The sequence below is a fragment of the Rissa tridactyla genome, chromosome 14, assembly GCF_028500815.1.
Source record: "Rissa tridactyla isolate bRisTri1 chromosome 14, bRisTri1.patW.cur.20221130, whole genome shotgun sequence".
Taxonomy (NCBI): Eukaryota; Metazoa; Chordata; class Aves; order Charadriiformes; family Laridae; genus Rissa; species Rissa tridactyla.
The window spans coordinates 315,686-343,044 of NC_071479.1; the positions used below are offsets into that span (position 1 = coordinate 315,686).

Genomic DNA, 27,359 nt, shown 5'->3' on the forward strand with positions numbered 1-27,359 from the left:
AAGCTGTTCTGCATGATTACAGCAAGTCTTACAGCACTCTTTGTATACCAGGGGAATACCTCCCTCCACACTCCTGCTCAAAGAGGAGAGGGAAAACCACATGAAAACCTGCACAGAAGACTACACTAATAAGGTATTTTCACACACACTCAAAACACACGTGTCCCTGTGCTGTCATGCTGCCCAATTAATTCTGACATACAGAGTTACTGTCTTCATGTGAATCTTTAAAGCTGTAGAAATGCTATAGAGCTAGGGAAAAAAAAAAATCCAGACAGTATGCTTTCACAGCAGAAAAGATTCTGAAAGCATGTAACAGGGATTAGTATCTGGGTTAAAAATATTATTTTCTATGTTCTTTATAAAACAAAAAATAAGAGTCTATATATTTGAGGTCTTTTTATTTCCCCCCGTCTTTTAACCAAAAACATATGTAGGACTTTAAACCAGGACACACACAAAAAAACCCAGAGGTGATACTGAATCGAGTAAGAGTCACTATGACCCTCGCCCATTGAAGTTCAGCATGCAATTCTGCAGTGTCATGACCAGAACACTGGCACTTCCCCGGTTCAAGCTCATGAAGCAGTAACACCTTCCAAGCTAACAGCGATCAAAGAGGGAACACAGAAGAACAAAGATCAGCAGTAAAATAGCAATTCTGGAGAGACTCTGTGTTATCCTGTGCACCTGTCTCCAATTCACTTTTCTATTTGCCTTTCATACTGCATCATTTTTTTCTGCCTTTCCAGCTTGTTTCTCTGCTCCCTTATTTCCACTTATTTGACATCTTGCTCTTTCTCTCACATGTCATTCTCTCACATCAGGGGTTCCCGATTCTCAGATTATCCTATTCATCTTTTTTTTTTTTTTTTTTTTTTTACAACACATCTTCCTCAAGGCTATCTATCCACTGTCATATCCACTTTTTGATGCTCAAAGTGTGTGTGCTGTAAGGTAAGTAGTGACTGGGGAAGGACAACAGAACACCTCTGCAGCACTCAGAGCACAGTGTCCAGCATGTCAGCATCCAATGGAAGTTCAAAACAAAACACAGGACCAAGTGAAAACTCTTCCATAGTTTCTGCACCCCTTCCTTCCCAGACTATTTTAATGATTGAACAATTATAATGCAAAACAAATAAGAAAACAATCATGTCAAATCTGAAATGGACTCTCACACCAGGACTGACTGTAAATGGTAAAGCAGGAGCTGAATAGCACAGGCACAATGTGTAACATATGTGACATCAGGGAGTTTCTTCCACTGGTGTAACCAGATAAATTTGATTTATCCTGCAAGTATGTAGACCTAACTTAAGACTTTTAAACAAAATATTACATATATGTCTGCAGAGTTATAAAGAGGAAGGAAAGAAACATTTTTAAATAGAAGACAATTAAGCATCAACAGCTGACCAGGGTGAGATGTAGACACTCAGAGAGGAAGAATAGCGAGCGAGGGAGTCCAGAGACCAAGCAGAAAACACAAGTTTCACAAAACAAAGTTCAGCAGCTTTACTTACACTACAAATAAAATTGATTTAAGTCCACAGGAGTATCTTGTGTTAATGTGTCCTTTTTTAATAGTATGTCTGCATGTTATGACATGCAGTGACACGCTACAGCCCTTTCACACCAAATGGATGTCATACAAGAAAGGTTTGCACCAGCCTTAAGGAGACTTATTAGAAGCAGATGCATTTTTTTTTTTTAAATGCCCAGTACTGTTTTATCTCAACACTTGACAAGTCTACATTTTTGTTTTTTTCTTTTATACCTCTAACTACCAGCTGACTCCAAACAGCATTGTGTTGAAGAGCTCCTCAGCGATGAATGCATTTGTCCGCAAATCACACCCGTAGGTGGGGAGACAAATGCAGCTATGCATCAGGAATTAAAATACAGAGAGAAGAAAGAAATTAACCAAGTTTGTTTTGGAAGTCTAGGACAGAATAAGAAATAAAACTCATGAGTTCCAAGTTTCTAGACAGTCCAAGGTAAAACTATCTCCCACTTTCCTTAAACATTTTGTTTGAGTGTCTATTTTTATAATTACACTCTTTACACCTGGAATTTATCATCCTAAGAAATTAACTGAGTCTAGTGTGTGATTCTTCATCAGACAGACCTGCTCACACAGATACTCTGTTGGGGTTTCCCACTCCAGTCATACTCTCTTTTTTCCAGCTCATTTGGCTTCTGTAATTCAGTCTCTTCTCATCTTCATAGGATGTGAGCAATTTGTTCCTGCACGAGTCATTCTCTATTTCCTGCTTGTCTGTAGCAGCAACCCTGGGGAATCCTTGTGGCATTCCCCTGAGAAAGCACATAACCATAAAGGCAGGGTTTTATCAACCACCAGCTCCTCGTAAATAACAGGCCATTGTGTGTCTCAAATCCATGCTAACACGAGCAGCAAAAATTCTGGGTGATTTTTTTTTTTAATAGACATGCTGCTTTAGAGATATACAGATCAACTGGACCTCAGATCTCAATCTCCGTAAATAGAGCAGATGGAGAGATTTCTAATTTGTATTTTAATCATGCAAAAAAAAAAAAAAGGTATGTATTTACTGGAGGTGTGTTAGGAAGGATTAGTCCTGCACTCCCCTCCCCAGTTAGCTCCACCACCTCCAGTTTATCACCCTGGACACCGTAGTGACTGCCAACAACATTGCACCACAGCCTCTCTCCGCAGCAGCAGGACTGTCTGTGTGTTGTACTCCCTTCTAACCCCTGCTCACCTCTCATTTTTTCTACCCTACTGGGAAAAGCAGAGTAAGAGCTACTAGTTGTGGGAGGATTCTTAGCATCCCTTCCCCATTTACACTGGATCTGACCTCAAGGAATACATTTTCTGGGTCTGGCTCACATACACTCATCTCTTTACCCACAACCTCATTGTCGAACCAGACACGTAGAACGTACATAGCGGGAATTTCCAGTAATTTAACTACTTGAGATAAATTCACAGGAACTCTGCTCTTTCAAGAGACACATCACAAGAACAGTAGCAAGATTATAAAAATGTCAAAACTCAAATCTCAGGCTACAACCTGGCTAACTACATCAACAGAATTTCCAAGGGCTGAGACTCACTTTCTGACCTGCAGTTTCTCCAACATGCACTCATAAAGAGACTGTCTTATGAAACGAAACCCTAAACTTTGCTTTACAACAAATGATCGTTATCCTGCTGAATTCTTAAACCTTTCAGCATTTATACGCAGCAGTCCTAATTTCATGGAAAACATTACAATGCTATCCTCAAAGCCTGAGCCATTAATCACACATAAATCGTGAGTAAGCCCTAGTATGCTACTCAGTCACCTAAATAACCTTGCTTTTTCAAAGCATATTATTTTTAGCAGAGATAATAAAACAGTATCTTAAATTAGCTTTCCATTCTCTAAATTAAAGCTATTCTGTAAAAGCCATTATTATAAATCAAACAAATTACCACCACTAACTGACTAGCACTAACCACCAATTACAGGCTCTGAACAGACGCAACTCAAGTCCAGACTTTACATATCAACTTACCTAAGCTGCTTTGCATAGCTGAGTTCAATCTCTGTTCTTTCTTTTACAAACTTGATGTATTTTTCCAGAACATCAATACCCCATTGCGTGTGTTTTTCTAAGTTGTCAAACTGGTCCTGCAATGAATCAAAAAAATAGTTTAGTCTAGTTGAGCATAGAGATAACTAAAAATAATTTCCAAAGTGCATATCACCACAAAGAAAGTGTTATTAATATTTTCCATTGCCACAGACATTTTTATAGCGACACGGGTTTTTAAATCAACAGAAATCTGTCTCTTAATGAGACAGATACAGTACCATTCTTCATTCCTCATTTCTGAATCAGTTTCATTTCAGAAATCCTGGCACTTCTACTGAACACAATTTTCTAATATAAGGACATATTTAGACAAAGGATAGCAAATGGATCCTCTTGCCAGTACCTCATTGTACTCTAAAGAGTTAATAAAGTTCCATGAATTTGAGGTCATATCCTAATTAATAATTTTGATTTTAGTCTGGAAAATATAGATTTATATTCTGGCTTTGTCAGTGTTATGAATTTAGAATATCATTTTGAACAGCTAAAAATCGTTTTACAGAACTGAAATTACTTCCCCTATAGCCTGGTTTGTTCTAAATCAAATCATGCCACAAAAAAAATGACATTAGCTATGTTTACAGCAAGTTTTCTTGTCTACCTCCATACAGATGCTACTTTGTTCTTAAAACATTGTTGCCCTCAAACACAGCCACACATGTTTTCAATAAAATCTTTTTCAATCAAGAACATTCCACAAGTCAGTCTGGGATTTGCAAATGCCAAGAGAAATTAAGCAACTCTAAATCCAAATTAATTATCCAAGCCAGCTTATTACTACCTACAGAGTTAACCTAAAATTACCTTATTTTTTAAAACTTGGTTACTTCAACAACACTTAAATTCCATAATCATCCATTCCACACAGCATTAAGGAGTTAATGTTTCTGTAATATTTCTTTAAAAATACTTTTTAAACTGTGATATACTGAGTAATTATCCTGACAGAAACACAGTGTAAACAAGATCTTTTATATCAGCCTCACTTATTTGGCATCATAACACACATTGGCATGTAAACCATTATGATTTACATGGAAAATAGAGAATAAGTTTATACATCTGCAGTACAAAGGTCAAATTTACAACATTTTCCAAAAAGTGGTACACAGCAATAGATTTGGGGCAGATGCTTAGCTGCCACAATTAAAGCCTCTGACAGAAGCGATGCTTCTTTCTATCTGCCAAAGATGTGGTATTGCGACTTTCAGTTTGTTGAGCCACCATCGAATGTTATCAAAGCAATACAAACCCAATTCCTCAGGTGCAGAGAGTAGAAAACCAACAGAAAACTACTACAAAGCCTAGTTTCTGAATATGTTGCTTTTAAGCAAATACCACTTTCTGCTTTATAGCATCTCTGGCTCTGACAGTAAATTAGATTGGTATCACGAGAGATTCTTCCGGCATTGAACAAGAGTCATGTACACAGAAGCTGCTACGTACTAACAAAAATGTTTTAACTGTATTTTCAAGGAAAGAAATAGGAATCACATTAGAGGTGGAAAACTTCCAGAACTCTATCAAGAAGCTAGTTAAGACAGCAGGTAATATGCATGGAATAGGACACACTGGGCTTCTGTATCTGCGTATTAGCTGTAGTTTAGCATAAGGTACTATTTTAAACCAGTTCAGCCAAACCAGACTAGGCTTCGGTTGAAATTATATCACTATTAGTCAATTAAAGAGGCGCTACAGGGAGAACAGCAAAAGGTCAATAGTATAAAGTTACAAAAATAGTAAAAAAATATCTAAGCCTTGTGCTCCAGGAACTAAGAAAAAATGGTTAAGGGCAAGTGAAAAAAAAAAATAAATATTCAAACTACACAGAATGAAAGCCTGACTTCCAGCAATATAAATCACCCTTAAACCAATGTAACATCATTAACTCAAAAAGAGGATGTACGTATTCTGCAGAAAGGGAAGATGTGGACGAAGCCAGTATGTATTTGCATATAGACAACTCCCTGTTTCAGACAATTTCACAGCTGGGGAGAATACAAAGACAACCTGCGTAACATCACGGACCTCTCCTGCTCCCAGCGGGCTCAGATGAGGACAGAACATGGTGTGGTGTCTGGAGTACGACACCAGCACAATGAGGCACCTTCTGCTCTGCTTCAAATACCCAACCTCTACATCTCTCAGTTTATGCTGGCGTCAAGAAAGCAGTGCAAACATGACCTTTTTAAGGTTTCTGATAAACAAGTCTTGTAGCTACCCCAAACCCTACTCTTCCACAATTTACATTATTTAACATAAACTCATGCATATAAAACAAATACTCTACGAGGCAGTCCATTACTCACAAGTTTACATGCATTCACACACACTCCCAACTTTGACCAGGGAAATCTCTGGGAGGGAGATCCACTCCCTAATCCCTGTAAGCAAATTAAACCACCTTTATCAGATATACCATACTAGACGCGAGAAACTAACTTAGCATTTTACTGCAGCCCCATCCAAAGAGAAAAGGTCGTGGTTTCCCATAAGAAAGAATGCCTTTCAAGGAGATCCTGCCCTTCAAGATAATTCAGGCTGCTGACTGCACAGAAAGGTACAGCAGGTTCACCCTGGAAAGGCAATCTTGGTGAGTTGTCCAAACCTCTTCCACCACCATCATTGTCACCCCAACTCAATTCTCCGAGCACCATTTAGGCCAGAGTATGAATAAAAACCTGAAAATGGCTCCAGGTAGCTGCCTCGGTGTGGTCTGTTATCCCATAGATGGATCTACTGGAATGTTTCAGCGGCCTCACTAGGTCAAGTTTGCCAAAAGAAAACTCCATGATGCGCAGTGCAAAGGCAGATACACTGGGGCGCAGCTGTTGAACAGACCAACTGTGGGAAGATGCTAACGTTCTATTTATAAAGCGAGCAGAGACACTTGTCCTGCGCCAAGCTGTAACCAGAAGAACCTCAACCAGATAAACTAACAAGCACTGATCTCCGCTATCTAGCAGCAAGGCAAGGTGAAATTTAGCTTTCTGCAGACTTTGCTGAAGAGTTTGGCCTCTTCCAGGCATGGGAGAGTTTTGGCCCAAATGCCATTTCACTAAGCAGGCAATGTAACAGTGTGTTACACCGGAGTCATGTATTCCATTATCTGTTTGTTTTTCTGTGTTCCTTAGGGATGAAAAACATTAGTAAAATTGTCAACACCATCCCTTGCTGAGCATAAGATTCCAAAGGAAAGGCAGTACAGACAGAGGGACCTAGCACAGACAGTCCTCCCTGTTTCATGGATCTGCTCAGCAAGATGAAGTTAGGCAAAGGCTCTGTGTTCAAGCTAATCAATCACAGGGATGACAGAGTACACAGAATGCTTTGATCATAAAGCATAACCTTTAATTCATGGAAACCCAAGTCTGGCGATGCATGCAATCAATGCAAAACCAGTACTTCTAAAAAGCAGATTTTTGAGAGTACTTAGCAACAATATCATGCCTTCAAATAAGATTGATTATCCCACAAAAGATTTACCAGAAGCAGACTGTAGAAAAGTAAGTTCTTCCAAAGATTTCCAAACTCCAGTACAATGTTTCATTTCAGTTTTCACTGAACTCCAGAATCATTTTAGAGCTTAAAAAAAAAAGCTCTTCATGGTAATTAATCCCAGAAAAAAAGAAAAGTTCTAATGAAGGGGGAAGTGTCATCAGTAAATTAGCTAGTACTTTGGTTAACTTAAGCACTTGTAGCACTGGGCGTAAGAAGCTTCTCATACTCAAACAGTAAAACTCAACAAGGATTTTAAAGGTACCAGTGTCGCACTGAAGCCAGGAAGAAGCTGGTGGCTGAGGAGCATCTACCGGACAAAAAAAGCAAGAGTGCAGCTTGTGAGGATTCATCTGTCTCGGCTCTGAAGGGACTTGGCTCTACAGCCAGAAGCAGCCTAATGAGAGCAGCACGTGGATTCGACACAAAATGACCATCCCCACCAGCGATGGCTGCAGGTTTAGCAGGTAAAGTGTGCCACTGCAGCTGTGCAGGTTCGGTCATTAGCTGGCAGATGGCTCGGATACCTCCATGAGCTGCTGTTTCAGCTTTCAATTTCAATATACACACTCTTCTCTGTTCGTTTTTGCAGCTTACTCACCCTTCCAGTTAGGGATAACATTAGAAAACAATGAATTCCACAAGGCTTTAGCATTCTTCAACAAAAGCAAGAAAACAAGACAAGAACCATGACACAGGGTTCAGTGAGAATGCTCCCACCAGACCACAGCAAGGCGGGGAGGAACAAAAGGTCACTTTGCACCTGCTTTCTCTGAAAAAGAAACATGAAAACATGTTCTAGAAGCATTCACTACTTTCCTCTGACTCAGAGACTGGTTTACATTTAAGAACACTCTTGAGCAAAATACTGCACTGACAATGAGTCCTGTATCTCGGTAGCCTTCACATTATTGCCTATGTCCTTTTGGCCTTACAACCTGCCAAATTTCATGTTCTCCCATTTTCAAGTCCCTGCACTTATTGTGATATCAACAGCTTATTAAAAAGAACACACTTTTGATTGGCAATCAAGATATACACATAATTAAACTACTCATACAGCTGTAACTCATTCCTCTTCATCAGATTCCACCAGCTTCACAGGGACAGCAGTGCGTGCCAGTACAAACACTTCACGCCTTCCCCAAGTGATGGAGGAGTTTGGACATAGGAGCTGACCCCCTGCCTTCACAGGGGTGGGAAAGGAGAGCCTCTGCCGCTAGTTGCTTGAAACAAACAGCGTTTTCATATTAGTTCAGAGCTTAACACATTCTTGAGCATGCACACAAAAGTTAAAGCTCAAAAGAGGAAAAAACAACTTTTATTAACGTCATTAACTTGAACAGGAATTGGACATCCAAGTACCCAGAGTGCTTTGAAAATTTTATCCCTAAGGCAAAGTGTATTTAACTCCATTTCTGTTTCCATTAATTCTCTCCTGGTATTTTTACCGCTGCCCAAATAACCTCACGTTCATGCATTCTTTCTGAAACTCGGCTGCATGCTTGTTACACTGACAATGCTTAAAATGGAAATAGCACTGCCTATTTGCTTTTCCTCATTTTAAAGGGCTGCCTTAAGCTGTCAAATCCACTCACTTCTCAACTGTTCTCCTGAAGCCACATTCCCCAGCTATGCAAAATATTTTGGGAAGAAGAAAGTTAGCCATTAAAAAAAAAAAAGCTTTCTTCCCATTTCTAAAGCACATAACATGGAGTACAACCAATTGAGCAATAAAGAAAGTGTTATTCATGTGGTCTTTGAAGATCAACTCAAAGATATTCCTTCCTCTTTCAAGAGCACTTCCATCTATCGTGAACTAGTTCAACCCAAAGATTTGTCAGATCCAGCGACGGATGGGACCTTAGTTTGCCACCAAGGAGCTGCAGCTGTAGGATCTACTGAAATAAAGGGGGTGTCCCCACTATTGCTGTGAGTTACGGTCCCAGGCTCTCTGCAGCCAGACAAGGCTCCCTCTGGTCGCTGCACTTCCCGTGTCCGGTAAAGTGATTTTCACAAACAGAAAGCCTGATGATGTGGAGTCCAACTCCACCATACAGCTAGGCCAGAAGTCCTGGGATTTCTATTTGGTTTCAAGTGTGAACAAAAGATTAGATTCTGGGAGACTTCACCAGTTAATTCTGCAATTTCGATCATCATGTCAAACCTGCTTAAACAAGACTCAAGTGGCCGTGTTTACTATGCCAGGAACCAGACTGAACTGTCACTGTCACTCCTGCTGTTTTCACAGGTAGTGGTGCAGGAGGTGAAATTAAGAAGAATGCCAAGACAGAGACAAGTAGTGAAGAAAGAGTATGCTGAAAATTCAGGTGCTAATAACATAAAAACAAAGCCTTTATATTTAGTATATTCTTCCTGTAATTCTAATCCAGCAACATAATAAGAGACCCATGACTTAATCATTAAGAATATTTGAAGACTTTCTACTGCCCCACTCTCCAGGGAGTTTGATTCTGCTTCCTCCCAAAATGACTTGTTTATCCACTGTCCTAAAAACATAAGTAGGACTAGGGGAACTAAACGCTAATTTTCACCTCTGGTTCATACCTTGTCCTCCCACAGCCTCTTTTTTTTATTTTTTTTTTTAAATACTCTCACCCATTTCCGTAGACAAAAAGGAATTAAAGTGAAGATCGAGAATACATTACAGTGTTCAAATTCTAAATTACTTTTTTAGATTCCATGGTTTAACAACTCCGAATTAGAAAAATGATTAACAAGATGATGATACCTTCATAGGCTCGGTTAAGTCCCATATGGCACTACGGTGCTGGCAGAATACAACAGAATTCAGATCACAGATCCTCAGAGACCTACAATAAAGCTACATGCAAATGTTAACAGTCTTCAGGCAAATTAATAATGAAAGAAAATGCATAATGTACAGGCTACCACTGCAAGAGCCTTCCAGAAAACAGAGATGAGCAGAAAATACGAAAGCACTTCAGCATCTGTTGACTCAGCCACTACTGATGAGGGACAACTTCCCACACAAAACTTGTCTGCTATAGTCAGTGAAATCCTCAGTTAATGACAACTAAACAAACATCCGTGTTTATACATGTGAAGTATGTTAAGTATGAAATGGAGTACAGGACACTAACCTTTTGCTTCACGCAGCACAGACAAGGAGGACTGATGGCACCATGGAAGCCATACTGAAGGGACAGGGACACCATCTCTTTTTGCTTTACATTGAAATGATGCTGTGGCTTTACTGGCTGTTTTATGAATCTACCCTTCCATCACCCCTGTATATCCGGTTCTTGTTCACAAAACTATTTAAGTTCACAGCATTTTCCATGCAGATCTCCTATTCATCCACGTTTAATTTCATTTTACCCTCTGAGTACTAAATAAATTCTTCCTAACCTTTCACCCTAAACATGCATATTTCCACTCAAGCTGCATAATAAATACCCCAGAAAAAAAATCCATCTTATTTTTCCAGCTCCATTTTCCCTTCATCGCCATCCCTTAAATGCATTTTTCCATAAAGCCCAAAAGGTTTTTAACTATTCCTTTACCTCTTCCGATTCACCTCAAAACTTGATTTATGTAGGAGAAAACAGAAACTAAAATAAGATTCTTTGCTGCATCATTAGGCAGTTGAGTGCATTTCAAGCTTGGGGCGGGGGGGATCCCAGAAATCAAGAGTTTGTACTTGAAAAACTTATAGAGGAAACTGACTATGTTTTATGTTGAAATATATTTTATGTTGCTAGATAAACTCACCTCCAATTGTCCCACTTGTTACAATAAACATTATGAATTAAGCAGTTTCTGGTCTATATTTCAGCCTTGAAATGCTTTCTCTCTTCAGCATTTTGCTGAAGCTGTAAAGCAAAGCAAGTTCTAATACTTATGCCAATTTTCATTTGGATTTAAAATAATGTTGCCCTAGTATAATAGCAAGGCCCTTTGCACAGCAAAGGGTAGCAACAGGGAGTAACCCTCTTAATTGCTCCAGAGAACAACCACACTCATCCCCACCCAGAAAACCACCTTCCACAAACTCAAGAGTGACCCCTCCTGCTAATTAAGCAGAAGTGCTGTCTCACAGACAGGTTTCGGCCATGCCCTAATCCTACCTTGATGGAAACCTGAGTGAAGTCAAATAAAAAGTGCTTCTGAAAAAAGCCACCCGAGCATAAAGCACAGGGGCCAGCACCCGGAGAGCAAAACCAGTATTACAGCCACGCCGAGGCAAGGCCAGTTCTGGGAGTACAACCAGGTTGTCAGGGCTGCCAGGGAACAAATTAAATTGCAACACCTAACAAAAAGACTCACCTACAGGAAAGCTGCATCGGTACATCCCCCACAAATGAAAATCCTGAACTTGTCTTCAAACTAGCGTAGCTTATGAGCTTGTAGTAGAGAGGGTGATGCACACCACCAGACCCTAAATGCAGTAGAGGCTGCAGGGAGCAGGACAAGGTGCAGTGCAAAGCCAAGTAACGAGCTGTGAAAACAGGGATGGGAGCGAGAGCGACTCCCTCAGCAGCAGCACAGATCATCGGGTCGGCAACAAGACCCCTCCGCCTGCCAGGCAGGTCAGCAGGAACATGGCCCAAGAACTCGCCTTGGTGACTCCACTGTCCCACCTCTTACGGAAGCCTTGCACAACCTGACATGTGGCTCACGGGAGGACGCTTCCCTGTGTGAGTACAACCCTTGTCACCAACTGCCAAGACGTTCATGCACACACGCTCTCAATGTCTAGTTCTCTCTGCTGACAGCTTAAACCGTGAACTGAAACTGCTCCTTCCTGCAGCCTCCAGCAGCCCCTGAGTCACTGCTGCTGCCCAGCTGCAGATGCAGGAGTGTCGGAGCTCCAGGAGGAGCAGGTGCTCCTGCAAGAAACCTCCTGGTCTTGGCACCAGGGGCTGCTCTTACCACTACAGCAAACAGCCTTCCTCAACAGAGCCCAAACCTATTAGAACCCCAACCCTCTACCTCTGCCTTCCTGGTATCAAACCAGGCCTTCTCCTCCCCCTTAGCCTGTTGTATCCTACAAAGGATGTGGTAAAGCAGAACTTGTGGTCTCTCTATAGCAACAGGGCAAGTAAGAGTGCTAACACAGCAGCCAGGAAGGAAGGTGAGAGAGAGGATGTGCGATACGAGAGAGGATGTGGTTGCTTGTGCTGCAGCAACTTAAAAAGATGCTGCGAAAGGTAAGACAACAAGGAGGAATGATTAATTCTGGGGAGTGGGAAGGCAGGAGGATGTGAACAGCTCAGCTGGAGCAGGACAGAGCTGATGAGCAATAGGTGATTAAAAGGAACGGCAAGTGAATCAAAGGATACCAGACAGTTAGGGACAAAGAGACAGTCAGTCCTCTTGCAGGCAAAAAGCTAACGGGAAGCCTGGTTTTCTTGGAACGGGGAGATTTTGGTGTGAAATTCTGTAGATTAAATGCCCTGGGTGGCACACGTGGAAGAACCTAAATCCATCTATTATAGAGGTTGTATTATATAGGTGCTGTTCCATTTTTATCTAAACGATTACCTGAAAAGGCCGTACAGAGGTGTTGGTGACTTGACACAAGTCATCTGCTGTTATCAGTATAAGTGTCTAAGAAAGTTGTGTTACATCTCTTGAAAGAGGAAGTGTACATTTTAGAGGTGTCAAAATTTCATGCTCTTGAAAACGAACATTAGTTTTCTTCGAATAAGGAAAAGGTAAGGCTCAAAAAACACTGTTCACAATGTCCAAGGACACTTTTCATAGAAGGCCATGCTGCAGCAGCAATTCATTTCCTTCAAATAAGTTTACACATATTGAGGTTTGAGGCACTGCATGACTTCACCACAACGAAAACCATCTGTCATAAGCAGACCATTCAGAAATGAACACTTCTTTTCAAGCATAGAATTCTGCTTATAAAATACACGCAAGAAACACCACAACGGGACACAGTTTTGTTTCAAAATACATTATAATGTGCAAATTACAACCCAGGATATAAGAAAGCTCTTAAAGAGCAAGATAATAAGAGAGAAACCTCAACTAATGCCAGATGTAAGGTCAGAAATACCAACTATTTTTATTGAAGGACTGAGTGCATTTCAACCTTTTTCTGTACATGTTCAGTTATTGAAACTGAAGACAAACATGCTCACGCTGCTTCTCCTTTTGGTGATTCTAGCGCAATTCAACTGATTTAAGTGAACTTACTTCCTACTAGGTATGGGGATAAGAAGCAGAATCAAGACCTTAAAATCCAGACTCATTAGCTAAGCAAAAGCTAAACAAGGCTCATAACTACTAAAATCTACTGGGCCCCAGAGAGATGATGCATCTCTACCATTAATGATAACCACAAAACACATTTAAAAACACAAAGAAACAAAACAAAGCAATGCTAACTTCTTCCTTCTGCTCTTCCTGGGGGAATAGGAATGGGACAAGGATTTGGGTTTTGCTGACGGTATCCAGAGCTGCAGATGGAAAGCTGCAACAACCCACAGGGATTCACTGTTCTGTGTGTTATAAACAAGAGCTTTGAAAATGAGCAGATTCTGGTGTGTATCACTCTGCTGTTGGGATGGGATAAATCATGAGCTGCAGCAGAGCTCCAGCTCCGAGCTGCCTCCCTCAGGAGTTGCAGCACGGTAACAATGCTAAATATATGTTCTTGTTGTTCCAGGAAGAAAACTGTTGTTTTCAGTTGACAATGTTGCAACTTTTCACTGTTCCCCAGCACCATCCCACTTCCCTCATTTAATACACACCCATTCTTTTTATTCTGAAATAATTTGAACAAATGCAATTTTAGAACAAATTCCCAGTAAATCTTTTGGTGCCTGGCTACATCTTTGGATTAGCTGTTGACTGATTTTCATCCTCTTTTTTTCCATTCTGCGAAGCTCTCCCTTAATAACACCAGCTGTTAAAACAAAGATCAACAAGATCTCTTGCCCACACAGTTTCTCCTTTGGGCAGCTGTGTACTAATTATTAAAAATGAACCATACAGCGTTCCTACTTATTGTACGGATAACTACAATAGAAAAACAAACAAGCCTGCTGATCCATTTAAAAGAACACACACACGCAAGAAAAAAAGGCAATTCTGCGCTCTTATCCAAAACCATACTGAATTACAATTGTAAAATCTTATCCACAAGAACAATACTTCAAGCTGTAGTTGTCCGTGGGAATGTTTTTTGTGGAAACTAGCTTTTAGCCCAACTTCTTCATAAACCAATGCCATACTGGATTCATCACATAGGATATCCAAGCTGTTTTATGCATCCTCAAAGTGCATGATTTTATCATTAATATCAAACCTTTTCAAACGCCATGCTGCTCTAAGTGTGCAGCTGAAGTTCAGCAACTCGAATTTCAATCCCATTCTGTTCAATCCTTTGGAAGAGTAATATTGCGGGGGGGGGTGGGGTGTTCTTTGGGTTTGGGGGTATTTAATTTGATTTTTTTATATATCTATAATCACTTTTAAAAAAAATTCAGTGACATTATTAAACTTTATGAAATAAAGAGTCCTTGATCTCCCTCTATGTAAATGTAGCCCATATGAGCTACATGGAAAGAAAGAAAAAAAAAAAAAACCACACCAAAACACACACAAAGGCCTTGCCAGGTATGCGAGGCCTTGTCAACAGTAGAACTGTTCTGATCTCCATTAAATAAATCACGTGTCAGGTGTAGAATTGAGCATGTGCACAAGTCTCTCTTCTGCAGAGATGCTAATGCAAAGATGTATTTATTTACTAAACAGAAGACAACAGCCTTTCCCCCTTGGTCTCATTTTCACCTCCTCTGGCCGTGAAGCGCTCTGAGAACTGACTACCAAACTCCACTTCAGGCATGCGATGGGACGTTTATGCAGACTCTTGGAAAAGAAAAATACCGTAAAAGTCACTGTAGTTCTGCTTAGCTGGAGGTTGCCTCCTAGAATCATTGGAGCAATGGCAATAGCTAGGGTCAAAAAATAAGCCCCCCCAGCACATCCAAAACCCTTCCCTAAAGTTCAAATGAAAAGTGAAAAATCTGTAAACTGACTGTTCCCTCCTCTCTTTTCCAAATTAAATGGAACTAACAGCTGAAAAAGATTAAAGTACTCCTTTGCAGATGAGGTTCAAAAAGCATTTAATATTTTAAATACCATGACATTACAAACAGAGTCCTAGATTATTTTAAGGACCACTTCACACTCAGAACCAAGTAAGATTACTGCTATGCCTTAAGTACCTCTATCTGCCATTGCATTCCATTTTTTAACCCAGGAATTAGATTTGGTGCTTCTGCTCTGATCCAAGAAATAGTTAAGTTTCCAAAACAGGAGACTTCTCAGTGTGATACATGCAATTCAGGTAATCTAATGCAATAGATAGAACGACTGTCATTCTGAGTACATAGCATTTTAAACGTCTGCAAACCTAGGCACAAATTCAACTTAAATTTCAAACACAAATCTGATCACTGCAAAATTTGTTACCAAACTCTGTTCAAAATGCATTTCATAATTCAGTATTATCCACTCATACACTCCACTCTGTGGAGTCAAGCAACACCAGCAAAAAAACCCAGATTAATTCTGGAACTAGGCCAGAAACAGAAAGTAAGCAAAGAGCTGAAAAAAAGCTGAGGAGACACTATTCCTTAAATTCATCTATTGGCGTTTGTCACAAAGCTTTTTTTATTACAATAAGATCCAACTCTTCCTACAGCTATGAAAACGGCAACCAAGACATTCAGCTAACATCCTGCCAAATATTCTCCTATAACCTATCACCGTTCTCATCTCATCTCACGCTTCAGAAAAGGGACTAACCCCCCTGCTGCATTTGCAGACACTCTGCAGTACTTTGTAGAGTCAGGCCATTTGTCTTGATTTTGACAACAACATTGTTTCAAACTGATCCCGCTTGCCTAAAATACTCAAAATTTAAGTTTAATCTTGCCATGCTGCTTCTCCTCTGCAAAAGACAAGATCAGCTGTATGGCCACAGAATTAATCTACGATTAACAAACTGAAACATAGTCAAATCAAAACTAATGTGGCAACTGTACCACTGACATGCCTTGCTAAGGATCAGAAACATCCCCCTTGCATCAAAGCCTATACTGCTGTCAATAAACAAGGATTCTCTGACAACATGAGTTTCTTTTCCCTTAGAGTGAGACAGCATATACTTATTCTCACATGCTCGGTTCCATTCCATTTCTATACAGTTTATCCTCAGGTAACAACTCCCATTAATTATAGTGTGAACTCATGTTAAATCAAAGTTTAAATCTGAGGAAAAGTAATCGCACTTCCCTTAACCAAATAATCACTGTAAAAAGCCTTTCTGGAACTCCACTGGGTCTCCCCCCTCTTCCCAACAGAAGCTTCTCTCAATTCTCAGTAATAAGATCGCAGCAAAAATAAATGAACGCATCAAAGTAGGTAGAATAAAGAAGGAGAAATATTATGCAAAACGCTGACCCACCAGAAGTACACAAAGCATTTGCTCAGTACTGACAACGAATAATTTAATCTGAGGCAAATTACCAAACAAACACCAATTAAATTACATGCTGGAATACAAGAGAAAGTTCTCCCACACACATTTCAGGTTTGCAGATTCAGTAGAGCAGCACGCACGCAGCCAGGCACAGTGCTCCGTGGATTGTGATGGAGCTGTGATGATCCCAGCTACTCGCTCAAGGATACTTGAGGTTCTCCACAGGACATGAGACAATTACAAGCATCTAAAGAGAAAGAGGTAAATTTAACTCCATCACACTAACAAAAATTCATACCATAAGAATGGAGAGATCATGTGTCACCGAGCTTTGTAAAATGGGAAGAAATCAATGTTTCCCATCTTATAAACATGACACTCATGAAACGTACAGAAACAGTTTTGTAACACAATGTTCTCTACCATCCACAAATTTTAAGCACCCCACGACCTGATCAGAGCATTTGAAGCAAGTTGTAGCAGCAGCAAAGATCCTCCAGCTCTTAACAGCAGCCCTGTTGCGCTAAGTGCTGCTTTTACACCCAACAGATCTGAAACAGGAACCAGTTCACAGAGAAATCAGAGACAAGCTGGGAAGCACAGCACAGCGAGCAAGACACAGTGGTTTGCTGACTGTCCCACAAAGATGCTGTAGTAAGGCCACACTAAGCCCCAACGGACAAAGCTCAAGTTCATTCTGTTAACCACGCTGTGCCAATCAAGATAACCTAAAATTACAGTTTCTAGAACTAGGGCATCTACTGACTGTGCAAGCCTCCTAGCCTGGTTCCCTACAAAGCCTCCAGCCTCTCAAAGTGAAACAGAATATTTTACAGAAACAAATCAACAATTACACTTTCTTTTGACCAACATGACTTGGAAACCTAAGCATCAAGAATAAATAACGTTTTGCCATCCTGAGCAAGAAAAGCGATATCCTTTTAAGTAAGGACTGCTTCCCTCAGCAAGGATATTCTGCTTATCAGCTGGATAGGCCAGTCTACCTGAGCAAAAGGTAGTTTTCTTGCGGCAACAATCTCATGTCCTTGGGCTCCAAAAAAAACCATGTGAGTATTTTAGAACTCATGCTATTAACAATGACGGTACCATGATACAGACTTCGAGCCTTCACAACACTTGAATAAGCATGCATTTTCACAACCCTAATGGGAATTACAACAGTCATCTTCTATTAATCTAGTTTTTAGACACAGTCATGAAGAAAAGCACTACCCAATTTAAAACAGTGCTTACTGGGACTAAGATTAAAAGCCACACATATGTTACACCAGTCTGACCACTTCCTTCTGCCCATCCCATCTTCCAGTACTATGTATTTGCCTAAATCCAGTATCACTGAAACAAGGGACAGCGCGAAATGTTGGTTGGTTGGTTGTTTTTTTAAATTCCATTCCTAAACATGCATCTGCAATAGCTTTATATTCAACTCCCAGTTCTGAAGAGTGAATCGGTACCAGTTCATAAACCTCATGGAAGTTCTGCTGCAGCAGCTAGTAATGTTATGCTTTACTCATCCAGGCAGCTTTCACTAAAATGTTTGGGTTCAATCTCTGACTAAAAGCATCCATTTTAAGACCTCAAAAGTAAACTTCTAAGGTTTGAAATTTTTTGTAGTTTTAAAAACTCGATCATAGCCCTCTTCTCCAAGAACTGCCAGACAAAATACTGTTGGGGGGGTGGGTTGCTTTACTGCACAAAGAGGAAAAGTGTCATATCAGTTCTACTCTTGCATTTAAATACCAACTTACGAACTTAAGATGGAATGGAAAGTACACATAAAAAAAAAATCAAGTTGACTGCATCCATTCTTATTAAAACCACAAAATCACATTATGTTAGTTTACCTAACCGTAAAAGCAACTATTTTTTCAACCAGACTATCCATCGAGATTAAGCACATACCAAAACATGCAATAAATGTAGCCACTGGCGTCTAGATAAAAGCACTAGTAGGAGCCTCACAAAATAATGAACTATGCAGTAAAACCCAGAGAACAATGAAAATCCAAGACAATTAATACTACCAGGAAAAGATTCTTATTAACTTTGCTAAGCCCAGGACGCCTAACATTTTGCAAATACAGATCTCAAAATTCCTTATAAAGCTGGTAAGGCTACGGCAAGCAGACAAGAATTTAAAACTCTCTTTTAAGGAGTTTAGAGCCAACAAAGCTCCTGGTATTTTAGTGACATTGCAGGCTCTTGTAACACTGCAGGCATTTAGAAGTGCTAGCAAATTAATATGCCGCACCAACTCATTTGGTGAACAATCTCATTCAGATCTTAAGCTGCTTGTCCTGTGTTCTGAATGTGTTAGTAGGCTGAAAAAATCTGAGGCACCGAAGATATATTCTGAAAGGGTGCTACAGTTTTTAAAGAGCAAAGCTGCTTGCTGTACTTTGGACTGATTACTGGGACGGCAATAAAAAGCATTCTGTCTTGAAGAGAAACAAGAAAACAAGACCACCACACCACGTAAATTGTGATGTTATTAGTTAAAGGACTAATAAAAACTACAGTTCAATGTTATTAAAATCTTCATATTAGAAGTAATGGAGAGCTGCTAGTTAAGTTTTGAGACAGTATTATGGCACAGAGCACACATGGTGAAATTTTGTGAATAAAACTACACAGATATGCGATCCTGATTTCCACTCTTCTCACATTCTTGGAAGATGAAGTAGAAGGCTACCACAACAACAACAAAAAATAAACAGAGGGAATGTTTACATTATAATGTGCAGCTTGTGTTTTCCTACCACAGCAATAACACACCATGAAGTATCAAAAGAGGATGGTGGCAAGCGGAATGCTGCTCTTTTCTACCACTATTGTGGGAGGAAATCTAATAAATGTTTGTTTCAATTCCAGAAAGTAATAGAATCCCCAACTCTACAGGTCTATTTGGAATAAACACTGCCCACAAATCATATGCAAATCTGTTACAAATTCACTTCTCCATAAGCCTGCCATTCAAAATAAGCAGCTGATAACAGTTGCTTGTAACATAGCAGTAACAATGAATACAGCCAGTTCACATATAAAAATACTGCCAAGAGCTCTAGAGCAGACCGGCATCTCGCAAGAGAACCATAAATTTAGGTCAGCTTGTAGCTGTGTTGTTCCAGCAGCCGAACAGGAAACAATGTGATGTGCAGAATAAGATGTCAGTTACTTGGGCTCGCTCTTTCCTGAAGCGAGAGAAAAAAATACAGCCCACTTTCAGTATTAGTTCTGCACGCTTGCTTCAACTGGAAGAGCCTACATGCTGAAAGGCGGAGACCAACTCATCCCACTCGGGAAACAGAAACTCCCTTTCTAGTAACATCCAAATGTGTATTCATGGTGCAACGGCCCACAACGAGAGATGAAGCTGTTTCCTCCAGCCCATTATTTTTGAGCAGGGCCATGTAGGGCATCACACAATTACATCTTTAAGGAGTAAGCAATTAACTTCTTAAACAAAAAGAAAACACAGACACACACACATTCCATCTTCTCTTTATCAGAGATGTGTGAATATCACCCCCACACAACTTCAAAAGTCTAGACTGGGAGGGTTTTAAGCAGGTGCCATTAAATATTGATGACGATGTATTTCATTTTTTGCCTGACTATTTATTTGAAGGGAATTAATTAGTACATTGGATACATAATTCTTTGAAACGTGGCTGTCAGACATACAGACTTTTTATAGAATTCACTGAACACTGCAATTCTAGTATAGAGAATTTATTTTGGTTATGTATCAGCACACTATATTGATTTTCAGTGTAAGAAGATATAATAAAATAGATACCCTCTATTTACCTTCTAACTTAGTCTCGGAGTACAGTAACTATTCAGTAGTTTACAATTTCACAACACATAAGAACTTTCATAACAAACGTGGGTGCGAGAGAAATTACTGTCTTTTTCCCCAGACCGGAAAAGTCATTAATGAGATGGGAGCGGTTTAACACCTGTGGACAATTTCCAGGTCCTTGAGAGACATACGCTCCATCCTTCCCATCCTGCTGGTCTTTAACTCCTATCACACAATTTCCAAGACAGGGCCCATCGATGCCTGGATTACAAAATGCCTACCTACCACAATGGGAACCTGGATCTCCAGCAATAACTGCTATGACAACTCCTCCCAGGTTCATAAAATAAAATAAAAAATAAAAAAATAAGCAGGACTTCTGAAAGAGCACAACACTTTAAGCAATGCACTTATTAAAACAGCAGAAGACATTTAAGTGCTACACTGAGAAGCATTCCTCAAAAGTCTTGCTAGATGCACTTCTAAGTCATTACTGGAATGAGATGTTATTAGAGCATTTAGTTTCAAAGCAGAAGATATTAAAGGCAAAGTTCTCATTTTTTGTGTAAAAGATGTTGACTTTGGATATGACAGTTCATCAGGGCAAATACAACCTGGGAAAACTCCCCACCTCAAAACATATTTATTCTTTTTAGGAAAAAAAAAAGTCTTGCCATTATATTAAAATACCAAGTTACTATCAGCAAGCCCCCTTCTAGTGCTCTGGAGTCTTAGACTCAGAGTAAGTTATTTGCTGCTCCTATGATACTTGCTATATTCAATTGATCTGTAAGACACCTTCCTTCATCAAACATGACACTTCCTGAGCTGGCACTCAAGCCTGCCGGAGGTTATCACGCTACACTTTAGTCGATGTTTCTGGAAACATACACTGCAAATTCTGAAGTACTTTGTGAGATGAGTTAATCTTATGAGTAATTCCAGAGAGAAACAGAAAAAGAACTGGCTTTTTGAGAATAAATAATCTACTTGTGGAAGTTAAGATGCACGGGGGGATAGCAGAAGATAATGGGATATTAACAAAACAACTTGTCCTGCTGCAGAACATCAGAAAAGAGAAAATTTACTTTACCAGAGGTTTCCTAGTTGCGAAACTAGAGACTTAAACGCTTTAGAAAAGAACATGCCTGAAATGCAATGAAGGTTCAGAATATCACCCTGCCTTGCACAGACATTGATGCAAACAGTGACAGATGTTCAGAGAGCAGAGTCAGCATTACTAAATGAAGCACAATGATCTAAATTTCTTATTCACCTCAAAAAAAGCTGAAGACATAATGCAGACAGACACAATGGATGCATAAACAAAAAGCCTGCACTGAAATAATTGATATTACTCATAAAGGTAATGGCTGCAGAATAAGATTCAGTCCTTCATAAAATGTTTAATTGAACAATAGTACAAAATGCAAGCAATTTCTAAAATAACAGATATACTAATAAAGAGAAATAGCAGCATTTTACATCAGTGCAAATGTTTGATGAAAATAAATTTCCCTACAGGTAAAATCCCCAAAGTTATATGAACTTTTCATATCTTTACTTTCTTGTTACCTTTACAATTCCTATTGCATTGTACTCTTCTGTCTAGGCTGAAGAAAATCACATGGTTTACAAACTTTAAGTCAAACATTTCAAAACACAGACACTAAGTTAATGTATTGTCTCGTTTATACAACAGTAATTAGCATTTTATCTTGGGACAGGAAGATAAAAAAAATACTCCTTGTTCTATTTTCTTTTTAATGTGGATGTGAAATAGATTCCATGCAACCATTGGCACAACACGACCACGGACATCCAAAGCTTACGGTGGTCCCACAGACTCTAATCTCGATATACAGCTGCTCCTTCTGACAGAAAGTCTACCAGTCCCTTGGCAATCTGTTTTAACTCCCACTATCCCACTAATGATGTGCCAGCCCTCCTCCTCTTCACCTTTCACTCTTCCTTCTATCTATGCTTTGCTTACTTCAGCTTTCATCCATTACATTGCTGCTGCTTTGTCTGTTGGATTAAGGAGCACCCAAACACAGAAAAAATGCCTTTGTTTGAAGAACAAACAGGAACCTTCTGTCCAACCTTTGACTTGGATGGATCAGAGCTACTGATCTTCATACAGCAAATGGAGCTTCTCGGCACCATTCCCTGAACGTCCCATGATTCCCCAACTATTTTATAACACAGGGATAGACCATTTGCTTGATGACAAGTTGAATCATCTAAAAAATATGAAAGAGGATATTGACTTGAATCTACTAGATGCTTTATCTGCCAAGCAGGAAAAGCAAGCTTGGCCTCTGAACCAGACTGATGCAGAAGAGACGGAAAGAAGAAAACAAACGCATGCTTACCTATGTACACAGAGGGGTAGGGAAAGAAAAGGAATTTCTCGTCATTTGACAAGAACATCCCCTCCCATAGCAAGGGCAACAAGGTCATCCAGGGCTCTTCAGCTGTCATAATGACAATACCTTCCACTTAAAATAGTCTTTGGAAACTACAACTCTGGTCCAAATGTTGACTGAAACTGCCATTGCCCTCAGCCAAAAAAGTGAAAGACCTTATTTTTCACAAACCCTAAAGTTTAAAGCCATCTCCCTGTATAACAGAGTTTTGTCTGCAAACACAAACCCGTGGGCCATGAACCAGTAGGACCAAGGAAGTTTATGTTGTGCTAGAATACTCTGGCAGAGCACCTGCCAACTTCTACCAGGGACATTCAGTATGTCTTCACAGATGTTATTAACAAAGAGTCACCTTAAAACATTCCAGCTTTTACAAAGTCCTCAGGCCTTCCAAATATATTTGTTCCCTTATAGGAAGGATCCCGGTATTTCGTAGAAGGAAAGTTACAGTTTCCCTGACTTGGTGTGCAGACTGAGGTGGAACGAGACAAAGTGGCTAAGAAAAGAACTAAGAGCAAGACTGAAGAAATGCCATGTGGTCTACCCCATTTTTTTTTATTTTTTTATTTTTTGAGTACTCCTGTATATGAATGACATTCATAATGATCAGTAAGCATATCCAACAAGATCACTGGCACATTATAGTTAATTCTTTCTTATGGGCACTTAATATACAGACTAAAGCACAGTCATAATGTTTCATTCCTCATACAAGTTAATGAAATGATTTCCAGAAAAACTGAATGCAACCATGACGTTTTTATCCTCAAGAAATTAATGCATAACCATAGACTCTGCAAATGCACACAAGTAAACACACTCTTAAAATTTTGGAAAATTAAGACATAATACAATATACTTAGGAACAGACATTTCCTCAGTAGTGGCTGTGGTTAAAAAATGGTGTATTTCCTGGCTTTAAGATGCTTAATTCTACTAATTTAATATTTGTGACCGTATCTATTTTTGGAACAGCTATGGAACACATACACAAAGGAGAGAAAACAAGTTATACGTGTAATGCCGTGAATAGAGCTATGTAGTTCATGCATTTTTTCTTTTCTTCCCTAAGAGAATCTGAGCTTTAAGCACTGCACCACACAAAGAAAATGTATTATAGTCCCCTTTTTTAAGGGTGATTTGTGCCTGTGGCTTTTTGCTTTTAGTTTTGGGTTCATCTTCTGATTATTTTCAAAATTCTCCTTATCCAAGAAAGCCTCTTGAAGTGCATTAGGGCTTACACATTAGTCCCAGACTGTTTAATTTAGCCCTAATACCTTGAGGAAGCTTCAAGATGGATTGTTGCTATTCTGATTAAGGAATCAATCTCACCACCTGCTGAGAAGGTTAGATGAATGCCTTGCCCCCAGAGGGAAATCAATATTGCTCCACTGACCAGCAACTTCCAAACACCGCATGTGCTGATGTATCATGAATAAAGAAAAAAGCACTTGAATCTTGCATTTTAATTATAAAAAAGGGTTCAGAATTTCCACTGTTTCAACACTTTTTTACTTGTTCAACTCTTCAAGTATGGAGTCTAACTTTTTACTACTACTCTGTCAGTATTCCAGATATTTTGTTCCCAGAGATTAACCCAGAAGCAAACCACAGAAGATGACTACACCAAGCCAACAACAGATTCAACATTGGAGTCAACACAACTTTTATAGTGATATGCATGAAACCCATACATATCATATAAAAGCAAATGTCTTCTGACCTTTGCGTGAATGGAATGTGCTACTTTGTCATGCTGTTCCCTAACTATCAAGTACTTCCCCTCAACTGCTAATAACCAAGTGAAATATTTGTATTTGTATTGTTTAGCTCAGCAAAGGCTTTTGTTAGCTGGAACAATTCAACACACTCCCACAACCTTTAAATGCTGGCACTATGGTACACAAGCTTTCTGTTCAAGACTAAGCGTTTTCGAAGAGCATCAACAATTATGCAGATCCAGTCTCCAAAGATGCCTAAATTAGGTGCATGTGTTTCGTAACAGCCCATTTCTTGCAAAAATTGTCTTCTTCAACAACTACAGCTTTCCTATTTCAAGATAGTTTATGTCAATCATACTGAACCTCCGGAAAAGGAACTTCCAACAATTTTGTACATAATACAAGTATAAGGATGACACAGACAAGAATGATAGCAAAAGCCACAATGCAAAAAGAAAAACCATCCCACATTTATCCAGAAGAGGAGGTGCAGAGGTGCTCACAGTTCATATTGTGCTTTACCAGAAATGGATGCATGCTGCCACCCTTCCAGGGTTGTTTCCTGGGCTACTTCGTTGCGTCTCAGAAGACTGCGTGCAGCCACACAGCCAGAGAAACATTATTTTATCTTTAAATAGAGTTGGAACCTAGCTATACACTCCCCACCTCCTTCCAAAAATATGGCTGTAAATCCCCAGGGCACTGATTTAAATAGGAACAGTGTCACACATGTCATGTGATATGCATTCTCATTACCTAAAGGATAGCTGGTGCATTTGCTCAGCTTACAATTTGGGTTTTCAGGTAAAGCCTGCAACAGGAATCTTTACGCGTTGAATGCTTTGATCACCATGGGTAGGCTGTCTGTCCTTCAGGAGGATGCAGCCTTTCTGATCAGCTGATGACAGTGTCTTCAAGCAAAGTTACCAAAGAAGCTACAAACCAACATATACGCTACTGAAATGTTTGCTTAGAGCTTTTTCACACAGCAAACGCTGAAGTAAAGCTGTGTTACACACTTTTTCAGCTTTTACATGTTAAGGTACGAACATATGCCAAAAAACATCCTCTGTGAAACATGAATGTTGCACAACTCAAAAGAGTTGTGGGGAAATAAAGGCTCTTGACCAGCACATACAATCCCTTCCTCTCACCCTTTATTTTTAAGCTTTTCCAGTGCCAACACACGACCAAAAGTATCTCAGACTGTTATACCTGTGAGAGAGAGGCAGGATGGGTGAAAAATATTTATGTAGTGCTCTATCACAGCTCTCCCGGTTCATCCACTGCCAGTTTTCCTTTTACTACAGCAAAACCGTAGTTAAACAGTCTTAATGAATGCCACTCGTATAAGACCAGGGTTTGACAGATCAACAGCTCTCAAGAGGGCAAGAAATATTTCCCTTCCCCATTTAACTTTTGTTTGAGAAAACACACTTCCATTCACTCACTGCTGCATGCCAATCATTTTTTCCCTTTTGTAAATACAAGATAAATGCGTTAAAGCATTTATCTCTGCATAAGAGAAAGCATAATGCAGAGTGAAAAATATTATCTAAATGCATTTTAAATCTATTTGCTAAACAATTCCTTAAGGCTTTCTGCATGGAACGAGTGGATGAAAAACAACAGTGCACACACTCCTGGATAAAGCTCCCATTTGGGGATATGGTCAAATATTCTTCCACAGTGAGTAAAGGTGCAAAATGCAACCACAGAAATCAATGTACATACATTCAAACCAGTAAACCAACTCTATTTAAATGTTACATGGAAAGAGCCACATAAAAATAGCAATGCTACAACGCCAAGCATGCAAAAGAGGGCTGCTAGGTCCCTTCACTACTTTTCTGGTTTAGTTCTTTTTTAATCTTCATCCTTTGCCCCATGCTTCTTCCTTCCCCTCATGCACCCACTGCCACTTTCTCCTGATCCCATCAAACTCTTGACTTGCTGTTCCTGACACGCTAATCTCATTGCACATCCTGTCTGACAGTCACAATCCCACCTGTCCTACTCAGACTCCAGCCCTGCTCCCTCCACATGCTCTTTATCCAAGCTGTTTCCTTGTTACTAGTTCCTTGCCTCTTTTTTTTTTTTGCTTGAATTCCCTTTCTCCTCCTGAGCTCATTCCTGCTGTTTCCATTGCCCAGTTAGTCCTGGTTCTCTCATCCTCCCCAAGTTCACTATCAGAACTGCCAATTTGAATTGTCTCTCCTCAAATGACCCCATTCCCACCAGCCTCGCCACTCCAATCACAGAACAGTTCCTAGACAAGCAGCTCCAAGTTTCTGTAACTAGATCCTAGTCTGATCTCTAATCCTCCTTCCCTGCAACATTTGGTCTCTTGAGTCAGCTAGTTTCCTCTCCAACCACAGCACCTCTTCCCCCACTCCTCACCCTGAGGTGAGTATAACAAGAGAAGAACCAGTCCATAACAAGAGAAGAACCAGTCTGCTACCATCAAGGAGGCATAAGTGGTCAAATGGGCGTTTAACATGACTCAGTGCAGCCATGCCTTTCATCCCCTTTCCCTCCTGGCTGTAGTCTGCTTTCTCCCAACTACTGACCCACACTGTTCTTCCTTAATACTGTTCTTCCTTCTGGGAGCAGGGGAGGCCACCTGGCTCCACCCTGGCCTTGAGAACCCATGGCATGGAGAGCCTGGCTGCGCTCCTGCAAAGACCAGACTGGGGCACACTCAATTATTCTGTGGGTGACTGCATCATCTTGTCCCACAAAAACCCCTCCAAGGCCAAAACGTA

At 40.0% G+C, this 27,359-nt stretch overlaps 1 protein-coding gene across 17 annotated transcripts in view; it reads right to left on the reverse strand.

Annotated features, from left to right (window-relative positions):
• Positions 1 to 27,359, reverse strand: part of FNBP1 (formin binding protein 1) — a 102,607-nt gene that overhangs the window by 66,948 nt on the left and 8,300 nt on the right. For all 17 annotated transcript variants that reach the window (XM_054220825.1, XM_054220824.1, XM_054220821.1 and 14 more), the window contains exon 2: positions 3,547 to 3,662. In XM_054220825.1, coding sequence (XP_054076800.1) covers positions 3,547 to 3,662 — 116 coding nt within the window. The remainder of the gene's footprint in view (positions 1 to 3,546; positions 3,663 to 27,359) is intronic.